Below are 14,191 nucleotides of genomic sequence, written 5' to 3'. Positions count from 1 at the left end.
GCGTGAGCCACCATGCCCAGCCCTGGCTAACTTTTTTATATTTTAGTAAAGACCGGGTTTCACTGTGTTGCTCAGGCTGGTCTTGAACCCCTGAGCTCAGCTCAGGCAATCCGCCCGCCTTGGCCTCCCAAAGTGCTAGGATTACAAGCATGAGCCACTGTGCCTAGCCTCTTTTTTTTTTTTTTTTTTTTTTTTTGACACAGGGTCTCTGTTGCCCAGGCTGGAGTACAGTGGCACAAACATTGCTCACTGCAGCCTCAACATCCTTGGGCTCAGGTGATCTTTTCATTCAGCCTTCCAAGTAGCTTGAGACTACAGGCACGTGCCACCATCCCTGGTTAATTTTTCTTTCTCTTTTTTTTCTGTATTTTTTATAGAGACAGGGTTTCACCATGTTGCCTACCTAGGCTGGTCTTGAACTCCTGAGCTCAACCAATTCACCTGCTTGGCCTCCCAAAGTCCTGGGATTACAGGCCTGAGCCACCACGTCAGGCCAAAACATTTATTTCTACTCACCTTGTCTTTTGCCTTTCTTTACTATAGATGTTGGAAAAGAAAATGCTAAAATTTCCAGGTTCCCTTACAGCTAGAGATGACTATATAAAACAATCTTGTTCAATGAGATGTAGGTGAATATCTGCTGTGAGATCTTCCCTTGCCAGGTAAAAAGAAAAAGTCTCAAGAGGAGAAAGCCCTTTGTCTTGGCTCTTTTGCTTTCTCCCTGATTCAAAACAGGAGAATTAAGATGGTTTAATAAGGAGACTGTTTACAAAGCTGTGGGCAGGGTATAGGGAGACCACATGGGATAGAGCAATGCCCCAAGGTGAATAACAGAAAAGAGGCTGATACTGCTATAGGCCTGAAGGCTGAGGGGAGTCACTGAAAACTAGGAGACAGCTGTGTGTGTGTGTTGGAGGAGGCGGCTGCCTTGAGAGGTGCTGTGACCTTCAATGAGGGACAGAGACACTCTCCTCCCTCCATTGAATCTCCTGTGTGTGCTTTCTTTTGGTTGAGATTCACTGAAAGCCAGGAGACAAGGCCTGCCTCCTGGACACAAATCTGGGTGGAAAAGAATGGAGAGTTCATCTCGACGGTACAAGCAGTATGAAAGGCATCTGTTTTCTTTCTTTCTTTCCTTTCTTCCTTTTTTTTTTTTTTTTTTTTTTTTGTGATGGAGTCCTGCTCTGTTGCCTGGGCTGGAGTGCAGTGGCATGATCTCGGCTCACTGCAAGCTCCACCTCCCAGGTTCACGCCATTCTCCTGTCTGCCATTCTCCTGTCTCAGTCTTCCAAGTAGCTGGGACTACAGGTGCCCGCCACCATGCCTGGCTAATTTTTTGTATTTTTAGTAGAGCTGGGGTTTCACCGTGTTAGCCAGGATGGTCTCGATCTCCTGACGTCATGATCCACCTGTGTCGGCCTTCCAAAGTGCTGGGATTACAGGCATGAGCCACCGTGCCCGGCCTATTTCTGTATCCTACTGTGCAACACATAGTAAGAGTGCCTGGCACAAAGTAGAATATCTTTTTTTTTTTTTTTTTAGACAGAGTCTCACTCTGTTGCCCAGGCTGGAGTGCAGAGTGCAATGGTGTGATCCTGGCTCACTGCAACCTCTGCCTCCCGTGTTCAAACGATTCTCCTGCCTCAGCCTCCCAAGTAGCTGGAATTACAGGCGCGCACCATCACACCCAGCTAATTTTTGTATTTTTAGTAGAGGCGGGGTTTCACTATGTTGACCAGGCTGGTTTCGAACTCCTGACCTCAAGCGATCTGCCTGCCTCAGTCTCCCAAAGTGCTGGGATTACAGGCATGAGCCAGCACGCCCGGCCTACGGCTTTTGTGAACATTAAATGAGATAACAATAAAATGCACCTGGCACATAGTATAGTAGAACTCTCTATAAATCTAGGTGATTTCCTTCCTTTCTTCCCTCCTCTACCAATCCTTCTGCAAGTCATTTTAACCTTAGCTTCAGAATATCCTGAATTCTCAACTTCATTCAACATGATCACTCTAGCCACGCCACTCTCATCTGGACTACAGGTAACAGTTTCTTCGCCAATCTCCCTGCTTCCTCTTGCTCCTGTTCCCCTCAAACCCCAATCCATTCACCAAAGCCAGGGAGATTTTTTAGAAAGACAATGTAGATCATGTCATGCCCCAGCTTAAATACCTTCAAGTACTTAGAATTAGCCCAGACTTCTTTATGTGGCCTGGCCTCTGCCATTCTCTTAGACTTCATCTGCTTTAGGCTAACTGGCTTTCTTTTTTTCTTCCCCTCTTCCTGGAATTTACTGAATTTATTTCCATCTTATCGCCTTAGCATTGGTGGATTCTTCTTTTGAAATCTGCTAATTGGTTCCTTCAGATCTTAGTTTAAATGGGGTTTCCTATGGGAGAAAGTATTACTAATCTAAAGTGGTCATCTCAGCCAGGCTCGGTGGCTCACGCCTATAATCCCAGCACTTTGGGAGGCCAGGCCGGGTGGATCACTTGAGGCCAGGCGTTCGAGACTAGCCTGGGCAACATAGCAAAACCCCGTCTCTCCCCAAAACACAAAATTAGCCAGTCTCATAACCCTGTCTCAAAATAAATAAATAAATAAAAATTAAAAATGCTGTATTGTCTTTAAAAAATAAAGTGGTCATCTTTTATCACACCATCTTCTATAGCACTTAACGCTATCTGATATCTCCTTGTTGTATGTTTGTTTCCCCCTTCATAAGAGCAGACACATTGTCTTTCATGTCCATGTTCTGACCCCAAAGCTGGAGCAATGCCTGAAACACATAGTATATGTTCAGTATTTGTTGAAAAATGAATGTTTGAGGATCATGAGGATGAAGAAGAAACCTCAGACTACTTGATCATAAATTCTAGCAATTTCCGCAAGAACAAGAATTGCAGTTTGAAATCAGATGCTGGAGGACTGGAAACCTTGATAGGTCTGGGGCTGAAGGCTGGGGAAGCAGAGGGAATATATTGGAACTTCGGCCCTTTTCTTCGTATCTAAGGACCTCAGAGACCATGCAAAGGGCTAGAATCTTATGGCCAGAAACCACACAACGGGTATTTTCCATCCATAATTCTTCGCAGCCACTTCAGCTAGGCTGCAAATGCGCAAACGCCTTTAGGACCCCGGGTTCCTTTCTGTTTCTTTATGAATGAACCGGCTCCAGTCTGCGCACGCGCAGCTCCCAGTACTCCCGCTCCACGTGAGGCCCACCCTTCCCTCCTGCTGGCGGCACCGCCCTTACCCATTCTAATGGACCAATGGCGAGCGGCCTGAGGGGCGGAGCCCGGCGCGGCGCGGCACAGTAGTTCCCCCGGCGCCGGGCTCCCTCGCGTTAGACGTGCTGTGTTGTGATCACGTGGGCAGCTCCGGGCGCGGCGCTTGTTTTGGTTTCCCTCTAAGTTGCCCGCGGCAGCTTCTGGGTGAGCGACTTTCCTGCACCTGCCCACACCCTGACCTCGTCTTCGGGCTCTCTCAGCCCGCAGTTCCGCAAGCCCCTGGGGCGGGCTCCTGCCATGCCGCTGGTCCGTTACAGGAAGGTGGTCATCCTCGGATACCGCTCTGTAGGTGAGTCTCCGCCCTGCAGAACTCGGACGCGCAGCAGCTTTGTGGCCAGAAGAGGCGCGCTGCCGTGGGAACGCGACCCAGGGAGGAATGGTGACATCGTAAGAATGGGGTTGTAGAGCGAGGATTGGAAGAGTGGAGGAATAAAGGTTGGTGGTGTGTGGAGGCTGCAGGAACCGCAAGCACTTAAGGCTCAATGAGGACCTGGCTGCGGTAATCTCAGAGTGGTCCCAGCGTTACTTTGGGGATAGGGGGTGGGGTCACAATTTGAAAACCGGGATGCGGTCTCCGTGGGGACAGATAGTCGCAGGTGTCCTGGGGCGGGGCGGACTCGATCCTGGGGAATCTTGGATATTCCTGCGGGTAGGATGGGGTGGGGAAGGCGGCGGGAAAGGCTTCCTGCTGCGCTTCTGAATGCATCCGGTAGCCAAAGTGCGGAGACCCCGGGCGAAAAGACGGTGAGGGTAGACACAAGGGATAGGATTGCTTGAGGCACTCACAGACTGTGGTGTTAATTTGGGGTACCCTTTGGTCCTGGGCCACAGTCCGAAAGGACAGAGGATGTGAATGTGGATGGATGATTTGGATACAGCTGCCACACTGCTCCCCACAGGGAAGACATCTTTGGCACATCAATTTGTGGAAGGCGAGTTCTCGGAAGGCTACGATCCTACAGTGGAGAATAGTGAGTAGACTTCTCCCCTAGTGTGCTGGTGACGCGACCCGGAGGGATTGGATGGCCCACCCAACTCCATAATGTATTTCTCTGGTGCCAAGGGGCTGATTTATTTACACATTACATCTAATTTCTTCTTCAGCAATCCTGTTCGATGGATGGCTAGAGTATGGATTTTGCAGGATACTGAGTCTGGGATAGTTTAAATGTAGACATTAAGAACCTTAGTGTGGGCCGGGCGCGGTGGCTCAAGCCTGTAATCCCAGCACTTTGGGAGGCCGAGACGGGTGGATCACGAGGTCAGGAGATCGAGACTATCCTGGCTAACACGGTGAAACCCCGTCTCTACTAAAAAATACAAAAAACTAGCTGGGCGAGGTGGCGGGCGCCTGTAGTCCCAGATACTCGGGAGGCTGAGGCAGGAGAATGGCGTGAACCCGGGAGGCGGAGCTTGCAGTGAGCTGAGATCCGGCCACTGCACTCCAGCCTGGGCGACAGAGCGAGACTCCGTCTCAAAAAAAAAAAAAAAACCTTAGTGTGTCTTTCCAGTTACCTGGATAACTCCCTGGAGCTGATCTATCTGTGTCAACCCCAAGGTTAAGAATGTAAGGGGAGGCCAGGCGCAGTGGCTCACGCCTGTAATCCCAGCACTTTGGGAAGCTGAGGCGGGCGGATCGATTGAGGTCAGGATTTTGAGACCAGCCTGGCCAACATGGTGAAACCTCATCGCTACTAAAAATACCAAAATTAGCTGAACATGGTGGCACACACCTGTAATCCGAGCTACTAAGGAGGCTGAGGTAGGAGAATCGCTTGAACGCAGCAGGCAAATGTTGCAGTGAGCAAAGATTGTGACACTGCACACCAGCCTGGGTGTCAGGATGAGGCTGTCTCAAAAAAAAAAAAAAAAAAAAAAAGCCAGGCACCATGGCTCACGCCTGTAATCCCAGCTCATTGGGAGGCCAAGGCAGGTGGATCACCTGAGATCAAGAGTTCGAAACCAGCCTGGCCAACTGGTGAAACCCTGTATCTACTAAAAATACAAACAATTAGCTGGACATGGTGATGGATATCTGTAATCCCATCCACTCGGGTGGCTGAGGCAGGAGAATTGCTTGAACCCAGGAGGCGGAGGTTGCAGTGAGCTGAGATGGCGCCACTGTGCTCTAGCCTGGGCAACAAGAGCGAAACAACATCTCAAAAAAAAAAAAAAAAGAGAATAAAAAGAATGTAAGCAGGGGGAAGGGAGTGGGAGGGATGAAGATAAATTGATCAATAGGTACAGATATATAGTTTGATAGAAGTAAGACTTAGTAGTATCAGTAGGGTGACTATAGCTTACAATAAGCTATTTTACATTTCAAAATAGCTATAAGAGAAGAATTCAAATGGTTCTAGCATAAAGAAAACACAAATATTTAAGGTGATGAATATTGCAGATATACTTACAAATTATATGAATGTATTATCACGTGTACCCTGAAACTTGGTGCATCTATTATTCATCAATAAAACAAAAGTAATTATTTTTCTTTTCTTTTTGAGACAGGGTCTCACTCTGTCATCCAGGCTGGAGTGCAGTGCCGCAATCTCAGCTCACTGCAACCTCCACCTCCTGGGTTCAAGCAATTCTCATGCTTCAGCCTCCTGAGTAGCTGGGACTACAGGCATGCACCACCATGCCCAGCTAATGTTTTGTATTTTTAGTAGAGACAGGGTTTAACCATGTTGGCCAGGCTGGTCTCGAACTCTTGGTCTTAAGTGATCCGCCCACCTTGGCCTCCCAAAGTGCTGGGATTACAGGTGTCAGCCACTGAGCCCAACCAACAATCTACTTTTAAAAAAAGCTGCCAAAAAAAAAAAAAAAAAAAAAGAAGGTAAGACAGCCAGGTGCAGAGGTGCATACCTATAGTTCCAGCTACTTGGGAGGTTGAGGTGAGAGGATCGCTTGAGCCCAGGACTTCCAGGCTATAGGGTGCTAAGAGTGCACCTGTGAATAGCCACTGCTCTACAGCCTGGGCAACATAGCAAGACTTCATCTAAAAAAAAATATATATATATATATATAAAATTATCCGGGTGCAGTGGCAGGCGCCTATAATCCCAGCTACTCGGGAGGCTGAGGCAGGAGAATCGCTTGAACCCAGGTGGCAGAGGTTGCAGTGAGCTGAGATCGAGCCACTGCACTCCAGCTTGGGCAATAGAGTGAGACTCTGTCTCAAAAAAAAAAAAAAAAAGTCAGGGGACATACATTGCTGGCCCTATAAGGCACCTCACAGTCAAGTTTTCTTTTCTTTTCAGCTTACAGCAAGATAGTGACTCTTGGCAAAGATGAGTTTCACCTACACCTGGTGGACACAGCAGGGCAGGTACCAGTTGGGGTATGGTATCCAAAAGTGGCAGTTCAGCCCTCAGAGATGAAGTCTGGTAGTCTTTGTGGCTCATCTGTAAAGTAGTATTAAAAGCATTTTACCTGTTAAGAGTATGCAGGGCTCATTGGAGCTGCTCCATAAATACTTGTTGAAGTGACTATAGTAGGGCGTGCCCCAGGGAGGGTCACCTGGATGTTGTCCCACCAACCTTTGCCATCTGAGTGGTTTGGATCTAGGTACTGATGTTTCCATTTCTTGACAGGATGAGTACAGCATTCTGCCCTATTCATTCATCATTGGAGTCCATGGTTATGTGCTTGTGTATTCTGTCACCTCTCTACATAGGTAAGTGACCAAGGTTGTGAGTGTGGGACTTAGGAAAACCTGAGGACTGTCTCATAAAGTTATAGCTCCAATTCTTGTGTTTAAAGCTTCCAAGTCATTGAGAGTCTGTACCAAAAGCTACACGAAGGCCATGGGAAAACCCGGTAAGTGGCCTTGGGGGATAGGGACATAGTGTGGGCATGAGGGAGTAGGAGAGAGCAGAGGGGAGAATTGTCAAGTTAGAGAGGCTCGGATATAGATCCTGCCTGGTCTGATAAGGAGTCGTCCAGCCTTGATATAAGGAGTTGGGGAATGAGGGGATTCTGAAATAACTGCTGTTTCCTCACAGGGTGCCAGTGGTTCTAGTTGGGAACAAGGCAGATCTCTCTCCAGAGAGGTATGTAAATCTCTGCTACTTAGAGGAAAAGGAAGTGAAATGGACTGGGAATCAGTCAGGCTCTCATCCTGGCTCTGCCACTGACTCAAACAAGTCATTTCACCTCTCTTTGTCTCTAACCTGAAGCTTAAGGAAGATAATACTTCTATCTTAAAAGCCACAATTTCATATTTCAAGCCTCAGTCCTAGATTCACCCATTGTTCCTTTGTTTACCTATATTTTCTCTTTCCACAGCCCTCCTCCCAAAACTTGGGGAAATGGCGTGGGTCAGAGGAAGTCTTTTTCTTCCTTCTTTTTTTTTGAGATGAAGTCTTGTTCTGTTGCCCAGACTAGAGTGCAGTGGCGTGATCTCGGCTCACTGCAACCTCTGCCACCTGGGTTCAAGCGATTCTCCTGCCTCAGCTTCCTGAGTAGCTGGGACTACAGGCGCATGCCACCACGCCCGGCTAATTTTTTGTATTTTTAGTAGAGACGGGGTTTCACTATGTTAGCCAGGATGGTCTTGATCTCCTGACCTTGTGATCCAGCCGCCTAGGCCTCCCAAAGTGTTGGGATTACAGGCATGAGCCACTGCGCACAGCCCATTTTCTTTTTAATAGAGATGGTATTTCACTGTGTTGCCAAGGCTGGTCTTGAACTCCTGAGCTCAAGTGATCCACCACCTCGGCCTCCCAAAGTGCTGCATTACAGGCATGAGCCACTAAGCCTGGCCAGGAAGCCTTGATTCTGAAGATTTTTCAGAGCACTTACCAACATTTCTATCCTCCATCTTTATGTCCCAAATTTGCTTCCAGAGAGGTACAGGCAGTTGAAGGGAAGAAGCTGGCAGAGTCCTGGGGTGCGACATTTATGGAGTCATCTGCTCGAGAGAATCAGGTGCTCGGCCCGAAGACTAGAAGGGTGGTGGTGGTAGCCGTGTTTTCCTTATTGTACTGCTTGGTGGGAATGTTGCAGGAATGGAGCTTTCACCCCAGAGCTGGGTGGTATTGGCACTGAACTGACTTTTGCCCTGAATCCTCTCCCCTTATAGCTGACTCAAGGCATCTTCACCAAAGTCATCCAGGAGATTGCCCGTGTGGAGAATTCCTATGGGCAAGAGCGTCGCTGCCATCTCATGTGAGCCCTTGGGTGTGGTGTAACTGCCTTGTTTCTGCCTCTGGCACTTGCCATGTTCCAGTGGGGGGTCAGACCCTCAGGACTTCACGGGTATGGTTGCCAGCTGTGTTCCTGACCCCTGGACACACAGTGTGGCATCCTCATGTTTGCACACTTTCCCCAGGCTCTAGTGGCCTGGATGTCAATGTTTACAAAGGGGCAAGGACCTCTCATGGACACTGGCCTCTAGCCCTCTGTTTTTGCTAGATGAATTCTGTTATAACCTGTGGGGTCAGGATATGAGTCCTGGGCATTATTTATCCAGGACCCCATCCTCTTGGGTGAGTTTTGGGTGTTGGCTGGGTAAGGGGAGCCAGGGACTTCTGAAACAGAGCTGGCTCCCTGGGGTGACAATGTATATATGCAAATAAACTGAGAAATCTTTTGTTGTTGACTTCTTTTTCCTGTGTGTGTGTGAGACGGAGTTTCACTCTGTTGCCCAGGCTGGAGCGGTACAGTGCTGCGATCTCAGCTTGCTGCAACCTCCGCCTGCCAGGTTCAAGCAGTTCTCCTGCCTCAGTCTCCCACAGGCACCCGCCACCACGCCTGGCTATTTTTAGTAGAGATGGGGTTTCACCATGTTGGCCAGGATGGTCTCGAACTCCTGACCTTAAGTGATCCGTCCGCCTCAGCCTCCCAAAGTGCTGGGATTATAGGCGTGAACCACTACTCCCGGCCTTATTGTTGACATCTGTGTATCTAGGGAGAGCTCAGAGCCAGTATCTCTTTTTCCAAGGAGTCATGGCTGTGGTCTTTGGTGGGAAATCTTTCCTCCTACCTTGTTCCTATTCCTTATTCCTCACTTATTAACGACCATTATCCTAACTTGCCTTTCCTACCTTTCTATTCTGCTGGGTTCCTCATATACTGAGTCCAGTTGGCTGCCACTCCCGTCCAAGTTTTGTAGCCTTTCAAGATCCCCTTAATTACAGAAACACTACCCTCTAGTGGCCAGATGCAACATGCTGACCTAGCTGTCTTCCTGGGGCCTCAGCATTTGCTTGGACTCAAAGCATACAGGGTTTCGGGAGAAGGAAGCCCCTCATTCCTAATGATGTAAGAATTGAGAGAAGTGTAGAGGCAGAGAGACTAAAGTGTTGTGAAGACTTTGACTTCCCAAGAGTGTTGAGTAAAGTAAGAAATAATGCATCTGGTGCCTATCAGTCCCCCCAGCCCTCCATGTCCCCAGTGTCTTTCATTAAAATGGCTGTCCTTTGCTCTTTTCATACCTTTCATCTTTTTGTACTTTTCACACCTTTGGTGGTCTACTTTTTTCAGGTGTCAAAGGCTATTGGTTCTGCTTTTATGGACCTACCACCTCAGTAGGATTGATATTTCAGCTAGGAAAGTTTGGTCCTGTTTGCCTCCGCTTTTCTTGATCCCCACCCTGCCACCAGCATGATTGCCTAACTAGTCTAATATCTCCTCCAAGGACGTGTAAGGGTTACTTTAATGGTAGATCTTCACAGGGAAGGTACAGACCTCTTCTGACAACTGGGGGAGCCCGAGGTACCTGTCAATGTACTTACTTGGGAAGGATTGACAGAATCTAGATGTGATTTTTAGCTGTGACTTTGTCAGTGCCTGGCTCCAGGCTTACAGTGGGGATATGGCTTGTCATGCTGATTTTCAAAAGTCCTGACAGCTGCTTTTGCTTTTCTGATCCAGCATCTAAAAAGAAATAAGGGCTGCTAGAAGAAACATACTCCAAACAACAATCTCACTGGCTTAGGAGGTTCTGGGAGGTCACTAACCTCTCTCCTTATACTAAAATTAAGTCCTTTTGCACATCTGACCTGGGATACTCATTACAGGGGCCTACTTTCCTGCTGCCATTTTCACGAGGTCTGGGGTAGACTTAGAAACATGTGAAGTTTTCTAGTTTATCAATAATCTCAAGGCGTGGGGACAGTAGTGATAGCGGTTAATAGCTCCTCCACTTAGCTGTGTGGCCTTGGGCAGTCACTTAACCTCTCAGCGCCTCCATTTCTCATTTATGAAGAGTGGCTAAGTGTGCTTCATAGAGTTGAGGTGAAAATTAAATGAGGTAATAAATGCAAAGCTTACTACAGTTCTTCACACATAGTAAGTCCTTAAGAAATAGTGGGTGGCAGCCGGGCGCGCCTGTAATCCCAGCACTTTGGGAGACCAAGGTGGGTGGATAACCTGAAGTCAGGAGTTTGAGACCAGCCTGGCCAACGTGGTGAAACCCCATCTCTACTAAAAATAAATTAGCTGGGTGTGATGGTGGGCTCCTGTAATCCCAGTTACTAGGGAGGCTGAGGCAGGATAATCGCTTGAACCTGGGAGGCGAAGGTTGCAGTGAGCTAAGATCATGCCATTTCACTCCAGCGTGGGAGACAAGAGCGAAACTCTGTCTCAAAAAAAAGAAAAAAAAAAAAACCCCGAAATAGTGGGTGGCTATCTGTGTTATTACTGGAGGTCTTTCTGGTGAGGGTCTGCCTCTCCCTGCCTCTGGGTGCAAACCTGGGAGGGGCCTTCCATTTTCCAACTTGTTTCTTGGTTAACTTATTCTATTGTAACCAAAAGAGGTGTGCGATCACTGCTGGAACTTTTTTGCTTAAATATGTGTGAATGGTCAGTGCAGAAAGCATGATGCCAATGTGTGGCTGGAGTAGGACAAATCTAGTCCTGATCCCTCCTATGACTCTGACCAGTAGGGATTAAGGTCTCCTGCACTGTCGAATATAAAAGCATCAAGTCACATGTGGCTATTTAATTTCATTAAAATAAAAAGTTCCTTACTTGTACCACCTGCATTTCGAAGTGCTCGACAGCTCATGTGGTTAATGGCTACCATATTAGATAGTGTAGATTTAATCCATTTCTCTCACTGTAGAAAAGTTCTGTTGGGGCCGGGCGCAGTGGCTCATGCCTGTAATCCCAGCACTTTGGGAGACCAGGGCGAGCGGATCACGAGTTCAAGACCAGGCTAGCCAACATAGTGAAACCCTGTCTCTACTAAAAATACAAAAAAGTAGCCGGGTCTGGTGGTGTGCGCCTGTAATCTCAGCTACTAGGGAGGCTGAGGCAGGAGAATCGCCTGAACCCGGGAGGCAGAGGTTGCAGTGAGCTGAGATCGCACCATTGCACTCCAACCCGGACGACAGTGCAAGACTCTGTCTCAAAAAAAAAAAAGAAAAAAAAATTCTGTTGGATAGCACCGTAAACCCTTTCCCCACAAAGCTGGCATTGGATCGAATCGGCCTGCCTCTTTCTCCACATCTTCCTTTAAAAAACTGTAGTATTATTTGTAATCCTAGGAAAAACGTGGCCTTTGGTTTGAATAATGGCTCAACTTCTGACTAGATGTATTTCTGTGGGCAATCTTACCTATTGTAGCCTTAATCTTCATCTGTCATATGGAGATAATTCCATGTAACTCATAATGAAGGTGAGGAATAACTAAGAATATAGAAAGTATCTGGACATAGTTAATTTGTCTCCTTTTGTCCACCCCATATGTGCAGTTGATGCAGAAGAGGCATTCCAATCCTTTCTCATCCAGACTTATGGTGGGGGGGGTGGTGCCTGCAAAGAGTATGTTTTGCGATCTTGTCTAGAACAGTACTCCGGCCAGGTAGCAGCGAGGCTACTTCAGTTTACTAAAAAAGAGACAGGGGTATTGAATATCTGAAAGGACTGGAGGTGGGAATGGGAGCACCCTGAAAAGGAAGGGAGGCTCTACATTTGTTTCGATGGGGAGGTGTGTGTAGTGACTGTGTGGGCACCGACAGTCCTTCCTCACACGGGGGACTGGGAGCCAGGAGGAACGACTAGGGACTAGTCCAGTTTTCTTCGGGTCCCTAAACGTGGCAAGAACCCACCCTCTGCAGCGCCAGGCGCCGTACCTCACTTTCTCCATTTGCGGACTCCAGTTCCCAGGATGCTAAGCAGCGGCCAATCTCCTGGCTCTTCTTCCATCCCCCTCCCGGGAAAGACTGCCCCTGGCCAAAGCGAGGGGGCAGTTGGAGTTTCAGGGACCAATGACTGCAAGGGTATGGAATTAAAAAGCAGCCGGAGTCCTAGTTTCGCGGCCTGGGCGGTAAATGAAGGGGCTCCAGGGCCGCGGCAGACAGGAGGTGGGCTTCGTTCCCACGTGTCTGCCCGGCTGCCGGCCCGGCGCGGTCGGGGTTAACCCGGAGCGGAAGGATCCCGCAGCGTGTGCGTAGAACTGCAGAGTCACAGCCTTTCCTCCGAGAGGGCGGGATCCCTCCGCCGCTCCGCTCCAACACAAAATAGGGCCGCCTCTTCTCCTTTCTCCCCCTCTCGAGTGGGGTGCCCCGGGCAAAAGGCCCCCCCGGATCTCGCGTCGAAGGCTTCACGAATCTTCACGACCGCTGCCCAGCTCTCGGGCCAGGAAATAGCCCCTTCGCAGGAACCACCCTACCGGCCGAACAGGAGGCGGAGGGGGGGAGGCGGAGCGGCGCCGCGCTGCACTACTTTCCTCTCCGGTTGCAAATGGCTGCCTCGTTCCCCACTTTCCGCTCAGTTTCCTGACCCCCCGGTGCCGGGAGCCGGGGTTGGGCCATGCACCTCTAGGCCCCCTGCGATCACAGTCAGCCGGGGGTCGAGGGGGTGCCACCGACCAAAGCCGGCCAGGCCGGGGGCGGGGCAGCTCCCGAGGCCAGAGGGGAAGGGAGGCGAGCGCAGGGCCTGGAGCGGCCGGAGGGGAGCGGGCAGAGGGCTCGCACCGCCCGCCCCTTCCTCTTCCTCGCCCACCTAGCCTCCTCCCTTCCCCGGGGGGAGCAGAAGGTGGGGGGCTCGAAGCCGCCGAGGGTGAGCGCTCGGGGTCGAGAAGCCCGGCGCTGGGTGTGTGTCAGGTTCAGCCCCGCGGCCCCGCCGGCCCCGCGTCGCCGTAGCTCGCGCGGCCCCGGGCGCCGGCCGGGGCGGGGAGAGGGGCTCGGCGCTCCTGCGAGGGTCTCACGTTCCATCCGGGCCAGGCGCGGGGCGGCGCGGCATTCCTTCCGGGCTGCTGGGGAGGCGCCTCGACGTTCCATCTGGAGAGCCTCGACGTTCCGCCCGAGCCCGGCGCGGGCGGCCGGGGCGCTGGCCGGGCCCTAGGACTAAGAGGCCGCCCGGCGACGCGGATGCGGAGCCTGCTCGCCCAAGATCAAAGCCACCGGTGCTCTCTTTGTGTCCGCTCGGGATTCGCCGCCCTGGGGCTGTCCATGGAAACCTAAACTGCTGGAACCTGAGGCAGAGAACCCCTCTTTGGCTTCTTGCTGTTTTTTGTGGGGGGAGGGTGGCCACTCCGACCTGGATTTACCGTTCTTGGCCCCCCTAAGCCCCCCCGTGCGGGGGGCGGCTGTGATCGCTCTGGCGGTTGGAGGTCGGGGAGCGGCCCGGGCTCTGGCCATGTTCTCGGATGAGGATTTCTGGATCGCCCTGTGAAGAGGTGAGTGAAGTCCGCCCGGCCAGGGCCCAGAAAGGGTTGGACTGGGGGCACAGCCAGATGGACTATCTTAGCCGGAGCTGGCCTTTAGGTTGGAGAAGGGGGTGCCAAAGCTGGGGAGCGTTCCTTTGGCAGGGTCTGTCAAGGGAACCTGAGCCAGTCACCAGGGCAGAACTGAGGCCTGGTATCTTGGGGTGTGCCTCTTTAAAGACTGGGGGTTCAGAGAACCACGGGAGTTTGGGAACCTGGCCAGATAGCCTCTCTGCCTGTTTAT

The 14,191-nt window shown here is 50.4% G+C and overlaps 2 protein-coding genes and 2 long non-coding RNA genes across 7 annotated transcripts in view; 2 read left to right on the top strand and 2 right to left on the bottom strand.

Moving 5' to 3' along the window:
• Positions 1-342: 342 nt before the first annotated feature.
• Positions 343-1,815, bottom strand: LOC144332843 (uncharacterized). The gene is made up of 2 exons (XR_013401029.1): positions 1,686-1,815; positions 343-1,324 (listed from the first exon to the last, which is right to left on the bottom strand). It is a non-coding gene; the product is annotated as an uncharacterized LOC144332843 (long non-coding RNA).
• A 1,527-nt stretch (positions 1,816-3,342) lies between these two features.
• Positions 3,343-8,886, top strand: RHEBL1 (RHEB like 1). Of its 4 annotated transcripts, XM_077954053.1 has the most exons (9): positions 3,343-3,434; positions 3,580-3,677; positions 4,122-4,261; positions 6,554-6,621; positions 6,887-6,969; positions 7,056-7,112; positions 7,298-7,345; positions 8,141-8,222; positions 8,377-8,886. In XM_077954053.1, the coding sequence occupies exons 3-9, from the start codon at positions 4,144-4,146 to the stop codon at positions 8,464-8,466; spliced, it is 546 nt and encodes a 181-aa protein (XP_077810179.1). In that variant the 5' UTR covers positions 3,343-3,434; positions 3,580-3,677; positions 4,122-4,143; the 3' UTR covers positions 8,467-8,886. The 4 variants fall into 4 exon arrangements, with proteins under 4 accessions (XP_077810179.1, XP_015007135.1, XP_028685278.1 ...); XM_015151649.3 differs by lacking the exon at positions 3,580-3,677 and having other exon boundaries at positions 3,344-3,579; XM_015151648.3 differs by lacking the exon at positions 3,580-3,677 and having other exon boundaries at positions 3,346-3,579; positions 4,190-4,261.
• Positions 3,551-13,052, bottom strand: LOC144332842 (uncharacterized). The gene is made up of 3 exons (XR_013401028.1): positions 12,374-13,052; positions 9,179-10,172; positions 3,551-4,520 (listed from the first exon to the last, which is right to left on the bottom strand). It is a non-coding gene; the product is annotated as an uncharacterized LOC144332842 (long non-coding RNA).
• Positions 12,740-14,191, top strand: part of KMT2D (lysine methyltransferase 2D) — a 42,599-nt gene continuing 41,147 nt past the window's right edge. Inside the window, exon 1 of the mRNA XM_077954009.1 lies at positions 12,740-13,920. The gene's annotated coding sequence lies outside the window, so the exon portion shown is untranslated. The remainder of the gene's footprint in view (positions 13,921-14,191) is intronic.

The sequence above is a fragment of the Macaca mulatta genome, chromosome 11, assembly GCF_049350105.2.
Source record: "Macaca mulatta isolate MMU2019108-1 chromosome 11, T2T-MMU8v2.0, whole genome shotgun sequence".
NCBI classification, from domain to species: Eukaryota; Metazoa; Chordata; class Mammalia; order Primates; family Cercopithecidae; genus Macaca; species Macaca mulatta.
This window is presented reverse-complemented; position numbering and strand designations above follow the sequence as displayed.

Coding starts and splice junctions, on each gene's coding strand:
- RHEBL1 (XM_028829445.2), top strand. CDS start 3,528: ATGCCGCTGGTCCGTTACAGGAAGGTGGTCATCCTCGGATACCGCTCT. Junction 3,580..4,189: donor CCTCGGATACCGCTCTGTAG/GTGAGTCTCCGC, acceptor TGCTCCCCACAG/GGAAGACATCTTTGGCACAT. Junction 6,970..7,055: donor TCTGTCACCTCTCTACATAG/GTAAGTGACCAA, acceptor TTGTGTTTAAAG/CTTCCAAGTCATTGAGAGTC.